This window comes from Thermobia domestica, chromosome 14 (genome assembly GCF_964235325.1).
Source record: "Thermobia domestica chromosome 14, izTheDome1.hap1.1, whole genome shotgun sequence".
NCBI classification, from domain to species: Eukaryota; Metazoa; Arthropoda; class Insecta; order Zygentoma; family Lepismatidae; genus Thermobia; species Thermobia domestica.
In genome coordinates this window covers 27,597,263-27,615,864 of record NC_137467.1, presented here as the reverse complement: position 1 = coordinate 27,615,864, position 18,602 = coordinate 27,597,263, and the positions used below count along the sequence as shown (strand labels likewise).

General features: G+C 36.5%; 1 protein-coding gene across 1 annotated transcript in view; it reads right to left on the bottom strand.

The window, feature by feature from the left end:
• Positions 1-2,249: 2,249 nt before the first annotated feature.
• Positions 2,250-18,602, bottom strand: part of cass (apoptosis inhibitor cassowary) — a 41,582-nt gene continuing 25,229 nt past the window's right edge. The window contains exons 8-10 of the mRNA XM_081737802.1: positions 16,555-16,777; positions 11,327-11,471; positions 2,250-4,857 (exon numbers count right to left, since the gene is read on the bottom strand). Coding sequence (XP_081593928.1) covers positions 4,769-4,857; positions 11,327-11,471; positions 16,555-16,777 — 457 coding nt within the window. The 3' untranslated portion in view covers positions 2,250-4,768. The remainder of the gene's footprint in view (positions 4,858-11,326; positions 11,472-16,554; positions 16,778-18,602) is intronic.

The following is an 18,602-nucleotide window of genomic DNA, read 5'->3' as shown; positions in this document are numbered from 1 at the left end:
ATCCTAGCGTCAATAATGTTGGTACTGTAGCTGCTTGACAAAGCCTAAAAATTACCTAAAAAATTAAAAGTGTTAAGGGTAGTGTGTGATTTCAGCGCGTGTATGTTTAAATTATTTCAATTTAACTTCAATATTTTCCATGAAGCTAGATGCGTTTGCCTGAAAGTCCCAATCAAATACCTCCCCCTTCCCCTTGTGTTAAGATTACAGTACAGAATATAGCAAACCTTGTTCCAAGGCAGATTCCGATTGAAGTAAAATTTTACTCTTCTTTCGTAAGTAATATCCCTATATACGAGGAGCAGTCAAAAAGTTCCCGGAATTTTGTTGTAACTTTTTTATTACCACAATATAAGTACATATTTACTTAATCGCCTTCAAAGTAGGCACCTTCTGAACACACACACACTTGCTCCGTTCTTGCAATTACTGGAAATTTCAACGAAGCTCTCTTTTGGTATCTTCCGAAGTTCATCCGTCGCGTCGGTTTTGATCTCTTCTATGGTTGAGAACGAGTATCGGTGCTATTTTCCTTAAATGATTGTCACCGTAAACGGATTTTAAGGCTATTAAAGTAGGTCCCTAAATCATATTTCCATAATTTGCACATGAACTTGATGTTTACGCGTTGCCGAACTGCAACACTGCGCCAACTGATCACAGCACACTCCTCCATTCAGCCACACAACTCGTACACTGCTTGTCATAACTCGTTCACACTTGTCAGATTTATAATTAGACAACCTAAGGACTGTACTATACCAGATTGATTTTGATTGCAGAACTGTACTATACCAGATTGATTTTGATTGAAGGACTGTACTATACCAGATTGATTTTGATTGCAGGACTGTACTATACCAGATTGATTTTGATTGCAGGACTGTACTATATCAGATTGATTTTGATTGCATCACAAATGCCAAAACTACAACATTCCCGGAACTTAATGACTGCCCCTCGTATAAGTATTTTAACAATGGTCCGTCTAGTTTCCTTTGAGCAAGATTTCATTCTACAAAGAATGATGCATTCTACGTTATAGGAGCAAACTTAACAGATTTTTCTCCCTGATAACACCTCGAACAAATGCATATGAACGATCGAAATAATCGTCCATTCATTTCGAAATTGTACTTTTCTAAAGGAAAAACAAACTACTTTCATGGAATATAAATATAGATGCGAGAACTGGCTCATACACAGCAGTTAAGTAGTACTATTCGAACATTCAAATATGATTTCCGACGTTCAGATTGCACGTAACTTTTGTTGAGTTTGCTCTTACTACATAGAACGCCTTAAGATCACTTTACACGTAAAACAAAAATTTATACGTTGAGTATGCTCTTACTACGTAGAACGCCCCAATATCACTACACGTAAAACAAAAATTTATACGTTGAGTTTGCTCTTACTACATAGAACGCCTCATATCACTTTACACGTAAAACAAAAATGCAAGTTGAGTTTGTTCTTACTGCGCAGAACGCCTCATACCACTTTACACGTAAAACAAAAATGTACAAGTTGAATTTGCTCTTACTACGTAGAACGCCTCATACCACTTTACACGTAAAACAAAAATTTATCAGTTGAGTCTCCTCTTACTACATAAAACGCCTCATATCACTTTACATGTAAAACAAAAATTTATAAGCACTCAGTACAAACATTCTAAAGTACAAATTTTGTAATACAGAACAAAACGCAGTCAGTATTTCTGTAAGGAAAATTTATTTTTATATAAAAAAAATTAAATTAAATTTACACAAGCATTCATCTAAATTCTCACATTAATACAAGGGCTGCGAACTTACCACTTGAATTACAAGGAGAAGGAAGGTACACAGGTGTCTTTGTTCTCAACAATCAGACAACAAACATACATTCATCCAATACAATAATGTGCATAAGGAAATACGTTTTTTCTCTCTTTAATAAAAGGGAAGAAAAAGAACAAGAAAATACATGGATTCTTTAATTAATACTTCTTACTTGTCATGGAAAAGCTAAAAAGAAATAAAGAAACAATGTTAGTATGTTTGAGCTTCCAATGTACACATCATGGAAAGATCCAAATTTCCCAAAGCGAAACGTGAACATTTTTTGGTTACTCCTGAAAAATAGGAAGAAAATAAAGCGATTAATTTTCAAGCAAACCACCACCCAGAAAATAATTTCGGAATTAGGCAAAGATAATCGAACAGAAGCAAATGAAAAAAAAAAAAAAAAAAAAAAAAAAAAAAAAAATTTAGATGCATATACTTCTGAAGTAACTGCTTCTGAATTTTAATAAAAAACCCATAAGATGAATGAAATTTTTGTTGCTGTTATGCTGTGGTATTTTGATACCGAGAGCATATTTGCAACGTATTGGCAAAATCGCACATGAGACAGTCCCCATAGTAGCTTATTCGCAGACCCACACAAATACTATAATCAACGTCACAAACCGTAAATAATCAAATAATTCATCGCTACGTACGTAGTAGAAGTGAACTGTATTAACGCCACCCTTGTGCGATAGAAATAGTAGAAAATTATCACCTGAGAGTTGTTACTACAATAATACAGTGGCGGATACAGGAAAAGAACAGTGGGGCTGCAACGAAATGCAAAAAATTGATACAAAGTCACGCATGAGAAATGAGGAAAAAGGAATTTCAGGAGAGAACTGTCGCATCTAGTACTCTCTCCAGACCGCCACTGCAACCACCCTAAAAAGACGAAATAACGTACTGCAAACTAAACAATTTTATCCCTTTCATAAACAAATAATCCATTTTCTATAATATGTGTTAATAAAACTAAGTGAATAAAATGTATGTATGTATATAATGTTTTGCATTATTTGGTAAAATGATGAAGTCAGAATGTTATATATTGCGTAATATCGCATTATTAATTGCAACGTTTCTCTCAAAATTTTAACTCTCTACTGTTATCTATAAGCGTCTACATGCATGCATATACAACATGAGCATACGCTTAAAAAACGAGAGAATTAATACTTCGTTTTTGTACTAAATAGTGATATCTTCCTTTTAACCAATATATAATTTATCTTTAATAACCAAAGTCAAACAACTTAAACTTTTTTCTATAATTATCTGGAAAGATATAAAATGGCAAGGGGAGTCGGACTAAATCGCAATAAATATTAAGCTCCCTCCCCTGATCGTCACCTATGAAACGAATACTTATTATCGTATACTAGCATTTTTTTGTAAATATTTGAATGCATATATATTACACTTTACGTACGAATTTAATAAAACATTACGAAATATGATTCTTTGCCTAACTCCCATAATTAAAAATCTATGTGGGTAATTTACAAAAGTACTCGTTCTGCACAAATGAATGTTCCTACCATTTTTAATGGAAAGAGTCACTTACTAATTAAACACAAACAATTTAAATATATGATCAGAAGTCACTGTAAGATCATCTCAGATTTTCCTTTAAAAGAAAGAATTCTTGTTAGAAAACCAAACTCGTCTTTATTTGTCCAACATCAATCATCACGTATTTTCTTTAATATTCTTTTAAAAAAAACTCTCTAACGTAGTACTGTACTGTATTAACGACTGCCCTTATAATACAACATATTCTTCAATATACTAGCATTTTTATATATATTAATGTACAAATCTTTAATAGTGCTACAAGACTTAATATATTCTTAATTTTGACTCTTCAGTTTGTGTGAAAGAAATCTGTCCTTAGATAGTCATATATAAATTATCATGGATCAAGATTATCGTCACTAAATCATTTTATAGTTTTCCGAAGAAGAAATATCAATACAGCAGCCACTGAAGCAAATAATGTACTCAAAGTTTCTCGAGAAATGATGTTGAACAAATGCTATTTTGCCAGCTGGATTAAATATCAAGAAAGAAATCCTTTGTCAACTCCAGCAGATTTCACCTCTGATTCACAAGCTGAAAAATAAGAAAAAGAATGTCCGACGTCCAAATGGTGAAATACCAACTTCTGACAATTTTATTTTGGGTCCTAATATATATTGTGTGCTTTTGGAAATCATCTCAAGTATTCAGGGAAAAAAGTCCCTCTCTTGCTCTTGTTGTATGTTCAAGATTCTTAATAGCTCTCAACATGAACCTAGGAAATACAGAAAAAATAAAATTAGATTATATCTATAATATAGTATGCGCACAAACTTTTAACACGTGGTTGTTAATTTAAAAAAAAATGTAATCAAGTAGTTCAAAATAAGGTTTAGGAATGCTACGGGTCTAGGGAAGCAGGTTGGACCAGGAATGGGGGAGAATATTCACTGAACTGACAACACTTTTTACAACTCATATTACACTGCAAGATCTTCAAGCTGTCTGTTCAAATAAGTGTTGTTATATTCGAAAGCAGAACTGCATCAAGTGTTTGTCGGGAAGTCGTTTGATACCGAAATAAAGTCAGTAATCCAGTGAGTACAATCAATTGGCAAGTCAGTTCGTTTCGAAAGAGTGCAACGTTTTTCGATTCCCCCTTTTCTTATATATACACACACAAACAAAATTTCAGTTTTGAAAAAAATCTTTTCTAATACAAGGGTTATATTCGCTTTAACACTACGACGGTAGACTTTTTGTGTTCATTATCTGCACCACTACCACATGTGATTGACATCCTCCATTGACACTAGGCGTTCATATATCGAGTCTAAAAAAACGAAGGCAGAACTAATGGAGGCACACTTTTCTCGCGTCCAACTAAATTGTAACGTCTTCATTGCTGCATTTCAGAATCTTCGCCACCTTCTATTTCCACGGAAACTGGAGCCTCGGGGTCCTCCACCTCCTCCACGACCACGTCCTCGTCTAGGAGGAACTGAAAAAGATAAATAAAACATTATTAGAATATAAATTCTGTGTGAAACGAGAAATTTGTATAATTTGAACAAAAATAAAGTCTGCCTAAAGACAGTCAAGAGTATCATGCTACTTCATTCATGGGATATGAATAACCACAATTAAAATCACCTTTACCCGTGAAGATATTAATGGATTCACTCCATTAACGAACTCGGCCGAGATAACTGAAGTAAGAAAAGCTAGATATCCTTTTATTACAAGTTACCAACATCTCTTTGCTACTATGCAGGTTGCATAGAAGCTAGGGAATGTTATCAATTTTAAACGGGATATGGATAACCACTGTTAAGGTCACTGTTACTTGAGAAGGTATTAACGGATTGGCTACATTAACGATAATTGCAGTAAGCTTACATATCTTTTATTATAGGCAACCAACATCTCCGCAGGTTGAATAGAATTTAGGGAATGTTATCAATTATAAACGGGATACGGACAGCCATAATTGAAGTCGCCGTTACCTGAGATGTTAAGGGATTTGTTCTATTAACAGTAACTGCAGTACGAAATGCTACATCTCCTTTTATTATAGGTAACCAACATCTCTTTGCTAGTATGCAGGTTGCATATAAGCTAGAGAATATTATCAATTTTAAACGGGATATGGATAGCCGCCATTAAAGTCACCGCCACCTGAGATATTTATTAACGGATTGGCTCCATTAACGATAACTACACTACGAAAGGCTACATATTCTTTTATTACACGCAACTACATCTTTGCTACTATGCAGGTTGCATAGAAGTTAGGGAGTTATCAATTTTAAATGGAATATGATATCCATCATTCAAGTCACCGTCACCTGAGATGCTAACGGATTGGCTCCATTAACGATGATTCCAGTAAGGTACATATCCTTTTATTATAGGCAACCAACATCTCTTTGCTAATGTGTAGCATCTAGCGAATGTTATCAATTTTAAACGGGATAAGGATATCCACAATTAAAGTCGCCGTTACCGGAGATGTTAACGGATTAGCTTCATTAACGATAACTGCAATACGAAAAGCTACTTTTATTACAGGCAACCACATCTTTGCTACTGTGCAGGCTGCATAGAAGTTAGGGAATATCAATTTTAAACGGGATATGGACAGCCACCACTAAAGTAGCCGTTATCAGAGATTTAAGGATTTGCTCCATTAACGAAGATTGCAATAAGAAAAGCTACATATCCTTTTATTATAGGCATCCAACATATCTTTGCTACCATGAAGGCTGGACAGAAGCTAGGGAATGTTATCAATTTTAAACAGGATATGGATAGCCACCATTAAAATGTTAACCTGAGATGATGTTAACCTGAGATGACCGGATTGGCTCAATTAACGATAAATGCAGTAAGAAAAGCTACATATTATTTTATTACAGGTAACCAATATCTGTTTGTTAATGTCTAGGTTGCATAGAAACTAGGGAATGTTGTTAATTTTAAACGGGATATGGATAGCCACCGTTAAGACCACCATCACGCTGAAAATGTTAACGGGTTGATTCTATTAACGAACTCTGCTGAGATAATAGCTCTGACTGTCTAAGGCAAGAACAGAATTTAAAAAATTAGCTTTCATTCAACAGTTAACGTGTAGACTAACGGACGAGCTAAGAGTACCATCTTATATTCCCACTGCGTGATCCTGGTAAGATCTGACCAAAGCAAACACCTATGTTTTTACAACCCATATTACAATTTCGAGAATATATCATTGTCTTCATCAGACACATCATGAAAGTACAATTCAAGGGTACAGCTTACAGATTATCGACGATGATAGGTCCCTACTAACAACCCAGTAAGAGTCTTCTTTTCATTTTCACAGGTCCAAATTTTTAATGAAGTATAAATCTCAATTTTAGAGTTCAACAATAGGTCGGGTGAGTGCAAGTCTGATGGAGAAAACAGTTACAACGATCGGAGAAAAATATAAATAAGGTGAGCCATTGATACACCTGCCAAGATGGCATTCTTTACATATTAGTTTTGTTTGTTTTCCTCGATGCTGACACGCCGCACCTCTAGCATACAACTACAAGTGTTGTTGACGTAGACAATAAGTTAGATGGTAAGTATTCTTGAGACCCTGAATCGGTAACAGTCTCATCGCTTGTTGCTATCTATTACTATTTTTGTTCTATGGCGATAAATATTGAAACTGGAAATCGTTTCGGCTTAAATGAAGGGTTAGGAGAGAAGTTCGAACTTATTTTTGAGAAGCTGAATCAACTGCAAAAGAACGCAGTTGTTGGTTGTAGCGATATGCTCTCTTGAGCCAATGAATCAGTCTGAGAAAACAGATTGCCGGTATTTATTACCATTTTGTTCTATAGCGATAAATGCTGAAACCGAAAATGAATAATTTGAACTAGTTCCGGTTTGAAAAAAATGAAATGAAATCTTAAGTTTTACGTCCCACAGTTATGCCGATTAGGCTAAAGGAGACTGTGATTATGAGAAATGAATGAAATGGTGGAATGAAGAAAGTGAAAGGAAACGGAAGAACACCGAGAAAACCCATGAGCACGGTGTTTGTCCACCACAAAGTCCACACTGCGCGAGCTGGGATCGAACCAGGGACCCCAAGCACCGAAGGTGAACGCTCTACCACTGAGCCACCGCGTCCCCTAGTTCCGGTTTGAATGGATGGTTCATGAAGAAAATAAGATCTATTCTCGAAACAATGAATCCATTATAAGAAACTTCATCTCGATATCTATTACAGTTTTTTCTATATTGAAACAGGAAATAGCATTAAATTTGAACAACTTTCGGTTTTGGTACAATCTTCGGGATACTCTGGTTTATTTGCCTTAGACGCTGAATCGTTTGAAAAAACCTTCTCGCTGTTACTGTATTCGTTTTATGGCGATAAACGTCGGAAGTGGTATGATCTTATTGGAACCATTTCTGGTTTGAATAGAGTTACTGGAAGAGATGGAACCTATTGTACGAACAATGAATCGATTGCAAAAACCGCATCTTGATATCTCTTACCATTTTTGTTCTGATACCTGCTGACACATGGACGGACAAAACCATTATATACGAGGGCGGGGTGAAAAGTTCTCGGCCTGACAATGAAAGACTGCGAATTTCAGTTCAAAAATTATTTTATTTTTCGACATAATCTCCCTTAACTTCAATACACTTGTCCAGCGTTTCACCAACATCAATATTCCTTCCCGGAAGTGAGAGTCCGGAAGGTTGTGAAAATAGTCATCCACGACTCTCTCAACTTCTTCATTCGATGTGAAGCGCTTCCCAGAAAGAAATTTCTTCAAGTCTGGAAACAGAAAGAGGTCCGATGATGCCAAATCAGGAGAATATGGAGGGTGGCAGAGCAAATCGTACTCCAAATCTCGCAGTTTTACCATCACCAACTCACCCTTGTGCACAAGTGCGTTGTCCCGGTGAAAGATGATTTTCTTCTTCAAGCCAGGCCTCTTCTCGCGAATTTTGGCATCCAGCTGGTCAAGAAGGTTCGAGTGATATTTGCCTGTAATTGTTCTCCCTTTTGCAAGGTAAGCAATTAACAGGAACCCTTTCGCATCCCAAAACACACTAGCCATGACCTTTCCGGCCGATACGATCGTCTTCGCTTTCTTCGGCGCTGCATCACTGGCTTCCAATCACTACTTGGGCTGCTGTTTCATTTCTGCCGTGTAGTGGTAAACCCATGTCTCATCCATTGTCACAAATCGCCGCACAAAATCGGTCAGATCCCTTTTGAATCGGTCCAAAGATTGCTGCGAAAATCATTTTGGCATTTGCTTTAGTCGGCAGTCAGCAAATGCGGCACCCATCTTGCGCAGAGCTTTCGCATCCCTAGTTCTTTGAGCAAGATGTTTCGGACCCGTTCTTCCTATATTCCTACACTCTCAGCTATCTCACTCACCTTCACTCCCCTGTCGTCCAACACGATACCATGGACTTTTTCGATTGTTTCCGGTGTGGGTGCGGTTTTCGGCCTTCCTTCACGTGGGTCATCTTCCAGGGATGTGCGACCACGTTTAAATACAGCTGCTCACTTTTTAACGGTTGACATGGAAGGAGCAGAATCCCCGTAAACTTTTGTCAACTTTGGATAAATTTCCGTAGGGGTTAATCCATCCAAAACGAAAAATTTGATTACCACACGATATTCAAGTTTAACCATTTTCACAACTAACACGCACGACGTCTTACTGCAACAATGCCTGCACACAAACTACTTGAGAGAACAAGTTGACACTTGTTATACGAACAACTGAAAAGCACCCTAGGCAAGAACAATAAAATTTTGCTGATTGGAGTGCCATCTCTGGGTCAGGCCAAGAACTTTTCACCCCACCCTCGTAAGACTTCGACACTTATGCATAGCATAGGTTGAAAGTATAATAATAATCATCATAATAATATGGTTGTATGCCAGTGAGAAAGGTCGATGATCCATGCTTTAGAATATATCAAAGCGCAGAATTTTGAAATATATGTACACTTAAGTGATTGTAAACTACTTGGAACCATTCTAATGAATTAATCTAAAGATTTCCAATTAAAAAAGAAAAAAAAAATCAAAATTTTCGAAAGACGAGGGTTATTTTTTTTAAATGAGATTCATTTTAGAATGGAAACGAAAAAAAAATGTTTAAAAAAGAAATAAATATGTATATATATAATTTACATGTGATTCTCTGCTTTTCTAGTAATTTCCTAGCCTGCTTTAACATTTATTGTAACGAAGAACAGGCTTTTGGATACTGTCCTGATAGAACTCTGTTGCCCTGGAAGATTTTTAGTTGGTGGAAGAGGTATTAATCGCTAGGGGCAAGGTTTGGATGATTGTATTGCGAATGATCCAATTCCTCCCGTTCGCGAGTCATCATGGACACTTTCCCAAACCTTTCTTAAACAATCTGACCTATTTTCAGACTTCAGTGTTACTGCATTTAACCATATACCTTACATATCTGGCGATAAATGTTCAGCTGCATGCTCGTTGTCAGAAAATGGATGATCGCTTTTACAGTCGGTGGGTAGGTCGATTTCTTAAATATGAAAACTTGATGCTACGAAGCGTACAGACTGATGCCGTGAATGTAAATGGTGTCCTACTCTACGCAAATGATGCAAGGAATCTGCGCACCTAACAAAAAGCACGCGAAATATCAAACGGCATTCATAAACCAACCTTAAAAAATAACCTTCACACCTTTGAGGAAACCAGGAACAAAACGGGAGGATAACACATGAAGAGGAGCTTAAAGAAATGTCAGAACTTTCATGATTGCATTGATATGACAGAAAATAGAATCTACTAACGGTCAAGGACAATCGAAGGCCATCTTGGACTTCAAATCTATACACCTCAAGATGCCACTCCCAACATTTTCTCACCTGTCTCGTACCGATTATCTCACACGTACTAAGGATCCCACTTGCGCTCACAAAACTATTTCAATCCAGTATGAATCCAATTGAGCTTAAATGCAGGGTTTTGTAAATAATTATCTTTGTCTTTCAAATTTTGCAATATGGCGTTCGCATTACAATCTCGTTTTAGTAAGTTTAAACATTAACAAATTCTTATATGCCTGTATTGCGGGAGAAATTTCACTGCTACCGGCAGCACAACTCTCACATGATAGAAGCAAAGTGATATGAGTCTCCGATTTTGTCAATGTCAACGTTTTCTGACTAATGCAACAGCTATAATTTTATTAATTTACTCTTGAATGAGGATATATACTTATTAATGAAGTTTTCAATGGGAAACCGTATCTTCGTCAAAGGCTTATTTATTTTTTTAACATAAAGAAGCATTACTGATTTAATCACATCTCATGAGTCCATTAAATAATGACAAAAAGAAAGAAAGAAAAAAGAACTTGCCGGTATGCTTAAGTTTTCAGTTCAAGAGTTCAAGTTAACATTTGTAATCACGCGCCAGCATAGCACATTTAGTACTATAATTGTGTTCTACCCAATGTGGTTGGTACACTTTCATTGCTAGATGTTATGAATATGTTAGTACCAAAATCAAATTGCCCTAGTATAAATTTTGACATTATATGTTCCGCGATACTTTTTGCAGTTTCAACAACCACAGCTCGTACAGGATTTAATAAAACGCGAATAAATATGAAATACTGATTCAAAGCAAAACACTAATCAACAGTACGACAACGCAGACTCGTAACTAGATTCAAAAAACAACGTAGAACGTTCTCACATGCGCACATGAGGTATAGATATCAGGCATACACAAGTATCCTTTCTTTTCAGTGGCTGTGGATCAGCAACCGCAGATATCATGTACAAGAGCTCCACACAAAATTTCATGTAGTCTGAAGCTGGTCGAGTGGAAATAAATCAAACCAGACCAACTGACAGCATGGTTTCTCAAAAGTATAAGAAAAATAAAATAATTTGAAACAATTGCTTACCATAACTTGTAACTTTATTGCTAAATTTTCCACTCGGTGGTTGGTATATTTCTCGTTCTACTTTCTGCTGCTTCTGGGAAGGTGAAGAATCACTAAATGTGATCGGAGTATGTCTCTTTTGCGCCGGCGTCGTATTTCCTCCAGCCTGCTCAATAAAATACAAATTTAGTAAGTTAATTTTTTTCTTCGTAAAATCATCCCATATACAATGCTTACCACAATGTAAATAATTACTAACAGGTTTCACAACAAATGTAATCAATTATTATGTAAAACCACTATGTCTAATACGCTTGATTGATTGGGCGTGGGGTTTTAACAGTATATGTTAGCATTCGGACACTGACAATAAAGATTACCAAGTTGAAACTAAATAATTGGAGTTAAATCTGTTATCTGCGTGACTTCACATACTGCAGACAATCAATTCGACTAAATAAGCGAGAATGTCACATGCATACGGTCGAGACGCAAGTCCTCAGATTATGACTATTAGTTACAATATATGCAAAACGAAAAAGCATTAACACACAGCGTGAAAAAATGACTGACTAGACTGGGACTCAAACCCGGGACCTCTGTCATATCGTACCGATACGTTAACCACTACGCCACCCAGTCTGCTTCGCAGAACAGCCACTCACTCTCATTTTCGAGGTCGATGCTCTCATCTCGGATCACGTGAGTTGTACTGCAGAACCTGTTGTGATTGGACAATCTTGTGTCTATATACCAAGCATCTTATGACGGTTGTGATTTAATATACAGTATACTAATGAAAGGAAACAACCGATTTTTAACATACCAGATGATCTATAGGTGCGAATTCTATAACACACAAAGAGCGAAAAAGTGGCCGACTGGACTGAGACTAGAACCCAGGACCCCTGGCATACCGTGCCGATGCTTTGACCACTACGCCACACAGTTCGGTTCCCAACACAACCACTCACTCATTCTTGAGGTCGGTGCCCTCAACTCGGACCACATGGGCTGTACCAATTTATATAGGATCTGGTGCATAAAAAATAGATTGTTTCCTTCATTCATTAGTATATATGGAAAAGCACTAGTTTGTGGATAATGCTAAAATATAAATTTCAAACATTTAAGAGTTATGGGTTGCATAAACATCTAGGCGAAAATATTTACACATGCTTAATCCTTAATATAAACACAAGACATCAGTCTGTCCGTCACACTACTTCCCAATAGTTCAAGATCAGGCTAATACTTGTCGCTTGCTGTGTAGGCAATTTACAAATGTGCCGAAGACTTCTGTTGATGATATGGCGCAACAAACGAAAAACTACAATTAAAGTACAATTAAACCTTTACGCTGAACAATATTTTATATTGTATAATAAACTGGACAGCTTAATCTGCTTATTATCTTTGATATCTGCTTAATTTGTCTGGCAGCCATACGTACGAGTGAACATACACTGTAGCTTGGTCCTTTGTACAAATAGGCACTTTTCTGTAAAACCGAATGATTTTAAATTTAGTAACAATTACCTGATTGATTGCCCTCTTCGTAATTTGGTCCCGGGTTTGATTAGCGATGGGAAAACATTACAAAATTTGAACGCATTACGGCGGTTCGGATTCTACCTGAAACTAGTCCACGTCTCATATTAGCGTAGCTACTGAGAAGTATCGCTGACCAAAGCTCTCCTGGAAATCGAAACCTCGTGCATCAAAGATATTTGCGCTAGTCACTAGATCACAGGGGAGAGTTAACACAATTACTAGAACTTAATAACTTATTGATTGAAGTTCATCAACCTTGGAATTTTAAGCCGGATCTTGTTATTTGCACTTGAATATATTTTACGGATAACACTATTTTGTTATATGAACATTATTACATAAAACCCTACATAAACTTACGTTTTTTTTTTTTTTTTTGCTTTTCATTATCATTTATTTGTATACTACTACTAATAATAATAATTTATTTTGAGCGCTATGAACAGCTCATAGGCAAAAATAAATCACTCTGTAAAAAACAATATATAATCCAGTATAGAGTGTAAAAACTAAAACAGTGATGTATTATAATATCGGGTGAGTCAAAATGATGGTCCCGATTTCGATAATTTATTATTCGAACAGTAATGAGCTTTTGTTGTCAATATAATTTTTACTGGAATATAATCTCAGTTTTTTTCTTTCTATTACAGAGGCGTAATTACGTAACGTTTATCAGGAGGCAGTTTAGTCGAAGTGAGCAACATGGTTTCTACAAGCCACCAAACGTTTTTGTGTGCTTCATTTACATGCGACTAAGTCCGTTGTGCAAGCTCAATGGCATTTCTGTGGAAAATTTAGGATATTTGTACCGCCACTTGCAACAACTGTGGTTGAATTGCATGAGAGCATCACTGCAGCTGTGGCCGATATCGCCTCTGGTCACCGAGGCTAAAGAGCAGTACAAAAGGACACGAAATTGGATTATTCGAAAATGCAGACTTGCCAAGGACTGGATAAGACAACAAAGTAAGAAGACAGAAAAGTGTACGAACACAGAAAGAAAGAAAGAAAAATGATTTAGAAGAAGGCGAAGAGGAACTTCAAAACACGGAGACCAAAGACTAAGTAGTATAAGACAACGGAAGATCCATGGATGATGATGCAGATGAAATGAAAACATCAAAGGAATATCAGTAAACAACAACTGAAATGGAATGAGAGGAAGGAGATGCAGCAATTTAGAAAGGGAACAGGCAAGGATGCTCATTGTCGAGCTCTACATTGAAGAAACAAAAGAAATCAAGGCCACTGAGAGCCTAGAATAACATTTACACACTTAGACTTGCGGACGATATCGTGGTGTTGGCAGACGGTGGGAAACCAGTTCAGAATGCTCCAAGAGCATTGCCAGAACGAACTTAAAAAGAATTAATTTTTCTTATTAACTTCTACAGCCCTTATACCAATTGTTCTATGTACTTTATTATTATACTCATTAAACAATTCTTGTGATATAGCTATCCATTTATAATTTCCTTGAGTACTAAAATTTTTCCACATGTTTAGTTTAAAGGCTCTGTTAAAACGTTCTCCCATATGCTGATTTATGAAGACATGCTCAAAATGAAGGGATCAAAATTGAAAAATTTCGTAAAATATCATCTCTCTATGTCTCGGGAGACATATATCTGGTTCCCGAGATATGTCTCCTTAAATCTCCCGAAATCAGAACTGTTTTTGGCCAACATCTCTGGAACGGTGAGAGTGACGCGAAAAATTCCATCACTTTCTCAGACAGTTTTTGGTGGCCTACCGAATGGAGGGCTCAAAATTGAAAAATCAGACACACACACATACATATCTATCTATGTATCTATGTATCTATATATATATATATATATATATATATATATATATATATATATATATATATACAGAGAATTCAGTAACGATCTTTTCAAGTTCGTTGACAGGCGATAATAGTGCAAACAAAATACAAAATAGATCGTAAAAGAAAGTATTTGACGAAACAAAAAATCTTCTAACCGGCAGCATCAGAATCGAAGAACAGGATAATGAAACCATACATGTAGCATTGTAAGGACTCTGGAAGAGACTAACTGAGAATGAAAGCCTTCGAAATGCAGTGTTATAAAAGGATACTGAAAATTAAGATAGGTGGATACGATATCAAATGAAATAGTATTGGAAATGGTTATACTGAAGAATATTTGAAAATGAAAAGAAGGATGACTGGACACATTATGAGATATTAAGAAATCACCCTATTAGCTATGGAGGGAACGGCAAAAAATGAAAAATACCTACACGGTCGCGACTGAAATACAGGCAAAATAATACAAGATAAAGAGAAGAAAATATACACGGAAATGAAAAGCAGGGCTCGTAGCGGTCTGGTCTCTTGTAAATAGTTGAAAAGTATTCGAAAAAGTGATCAAAATCTCATCATACCCCTTTTTCCTTTGTCAATTTCTCCATCACCTCTCTCTTTGTTGTTTTGTTTCATCTTTTCTTCTTTGAGCTTCCTCCTTTCTTAGGTTTTCTAAGTATGCTTTGTAGTTCCGGTAACCAGACTTAGCAGATGTAAGAAGCTTCTGAGTAAGTGGAACCAGTTCTGGCCTATTTCCAAATTTCTTCATCTCAGACATTATATTCAACTTAGCATTGAGAGCATTCACACGTCTACTCTTAAGAAGAACATACAAGAAGCATAACACAAGACGAACATGATGATGAAACACACAAACACACATACACACACAACGTTGAGCGGCGCGTTAACTATTACGAGAGAAAACTAAAAGACTATTATGATAGAAGAAAATAGACACAGAAGAGTTCTCAACCCCACCTTGAGAGTTTACGCATCCACCAACCGTCTACTGTGTTTTAGAAAGAATAAAAGCTGAAGTGAGAATAAAGCTAACTGTTTCATACGTGGCAGAAGCTTTCAGAAGAGTAATAAGTAACAAGTTTCTGCCTTTTTTCATTTATTTTTATAACATTTTTCTTAGAAAACTGTCAATGCAAAACAAATCACACGAAAAAGTCACTTTACCTCCCAAAAAAGTAACTTTTAGTGACATTTTTTTAAAGTAACTTTTACTGACCAACTTGAAAAAACTAACTTTTAGTTATGTATTTAAAAAAGTGACTCGTTATGAGCCCTGACGAAAAGTTTAGATCAGAACCGAAACAGTTGAAAGCTCCGTCAAAACCAATCGAAAGACTGCTGATCTGAGAAGAAAAATATTTCTACGGTTGCAGAATATGGCAAATTAAATAAAATGAAGTATTTCAGTTTTACGTCCCACGTTTATGCAGGCTAGGCCAAAGGACGGTGATAATGAGAAATTAATGGAATGACGGAATGAATAAAGCGGGAGGAAACGAGAAAACCCACGAACACGATGCTTGTCCCCGACAAAGCCCACTTAGCGCGAGCTGGGATCGAAACAGGGACCCACCCAGCAGAGGTGAACGCTCTACCTCTGAGTCGCAGTGCCCTTTGTAGGATGTGGCGTCTTAGGACATGTCTCTTATGGTAAGTACTATCGGAAGAAAAGACAGATACGAGACGCTAGTCTCAACATTAAGTATTTCACAATATTTAGTTCACACAATGGAAAATCTCTGGAGCATGCATAAGAAAGTCCGGCATGAACAATACTTAGAACCAATACATCACTTGTTCTACAATAAATGAGAATATAATGGGATGCATTACTTACGCTAGCAGCTGTAGTCGGCTTCCAGGAAAGACTAATGATGCTCTTGTAACTCGGTGGACTATGAAATAGATCTTTGATTAACGTGTTAATGTTTGAAGTAGTTTTCAAGGCAACGACTTTTATCTTATTCTCTTCCGTTTTCAACTCATCTCCTGATTTACCTTGCAATGCTTCACGTAACTTTTTAATATAACCTTGCGTCCCTCTGGCAAAATACTGTAACCTGCAATAAATCAACACAAAATATAATGAAGAATATCACAAAAGAATACGTAGAGATTCGTCTGAAAGGTAAAGCACTTTGTATAATGGCAAAAACTGCTAAAAGCAAGTGAGGTTACAAATTAAAATAGCAAAATCCAAGGTCTATGTAATGTTTTAAATTACAAAAAGAATATGTATAACATTCTAAAAATTAAATGAAATCTAAGTTTTGCGTTCACGGTTATGCTGGCTAGGTTAAAGGAGACGGCGATGGTCAGAAATGAATGAAACGATGGAATGAAGAAACTGGGAGGAAACGGGAGAACACCAAGCATGCGGCGTTTGTCCACCACAAAGCTCGCACCAAGTGAACTCATTTGATGCGAGCTGGGATCGAACCAAGGACCCCATGCACCAGAGGTGAACGCTCTACCACTGAGCCACCGAAGACCCCATTGCAAGGAAAAAAAAACAAACAAACAAACAAACAAACACAATCTGCTACCTGATAATGTACATTTGTTACATACTAGTACATAAATAAACGAACTATCTGTTCCAGCTAAATAAAAATTATTATTGGCAATGAACGACATACGAGGTGTGTTCAAAAAGTATCGAACTTTGGGTTGGCAAAAGTACATTTATTGATTTGGAAATACGAAACACTAATCCCCTTCAAAGTAGTCTCCTTGGTAATGCAGACACTGCTCCCGCCATAGTTGGAAACACTTGTGGAACGCAGTTTTTGGATGGTGAGCAACCGTGCCGTTGCATTCCACATGATGTCTTCTGTTGACTCAAATCGTGTCCCTTTTAGTGGCATTTTCAGCTTGGGAAATAACCAAAAGTCACACGGAATCATGTCGGGTGAGTAGGGAGCCTGACGATACACAGAAATGTTGATTTTGGCAATGAAAACCTGAATCATATTTCGTGAGCACTCTCCTCAAGCCCAAATTCTCGTTCAAAATTGAATGTACCGACCCGATTGAATGATTTCCGCTTGGGTATCCCCAAGCTTTTGGAAAAAGTTGATACAATATCACTGCTCAAGTTTTTCTACGATTTTACAAAAAACTGAAATCCGACCACCGCTCACTTCACGTCTTCACTCGTGGGCCAATTGCCAACAAACTGACGCTTTCTGCGGGCGGGAAAAAATTCATGACTGCGCATTAGTGTCCCCTCTAAATTTGCACTGAAGAAACTCTCCCGTGCTTCATTGGTTTCTGAAGGGGGAAAATAGGCTCGACACTTTTTGAACACACCTCGTACTTAATAATAATAATAATAATAATAATAATAATAATAATAATAATAATAATAATAATAATAATAATAATAATACATTTTCTCGAAACCTACGCAAAATAATTTACCATCTTTGAACAATACTCTAGGTAAGAAAAAAAAAGTTCAAAATTGAGAATTTGGGACTAAATCTCATTAACCACATTGTGTTGCGTATGTCATACGAAAAAGCTTCGTGAGAGTATACTTTAGTGTTAATTGCATCTTAATAGATGGCGTGATTATCATACAGCATTAATTTTTAAATTTTATCGAAAACTGCTCATGAGGATTGACATACCTATATTTTGTTCAGCTCGATGAGGCGCATCAATTGATATACCTCTCATCTATGGACAATTCTTGCCCCTGTTAAACGTTAATAATGTTGTAAAGTAACTAGTAGCGCCTACTAGCAAAGTCTACTCCGAATGCAAAACTACAAATTCCTCATATTAAATATGTACTCACTCTTAACTATAATACGTAACTTTTTGAATGATGTATGGTTTAAATTAGTACAAACTAGAGCCTATCTATTTCAACTGTGC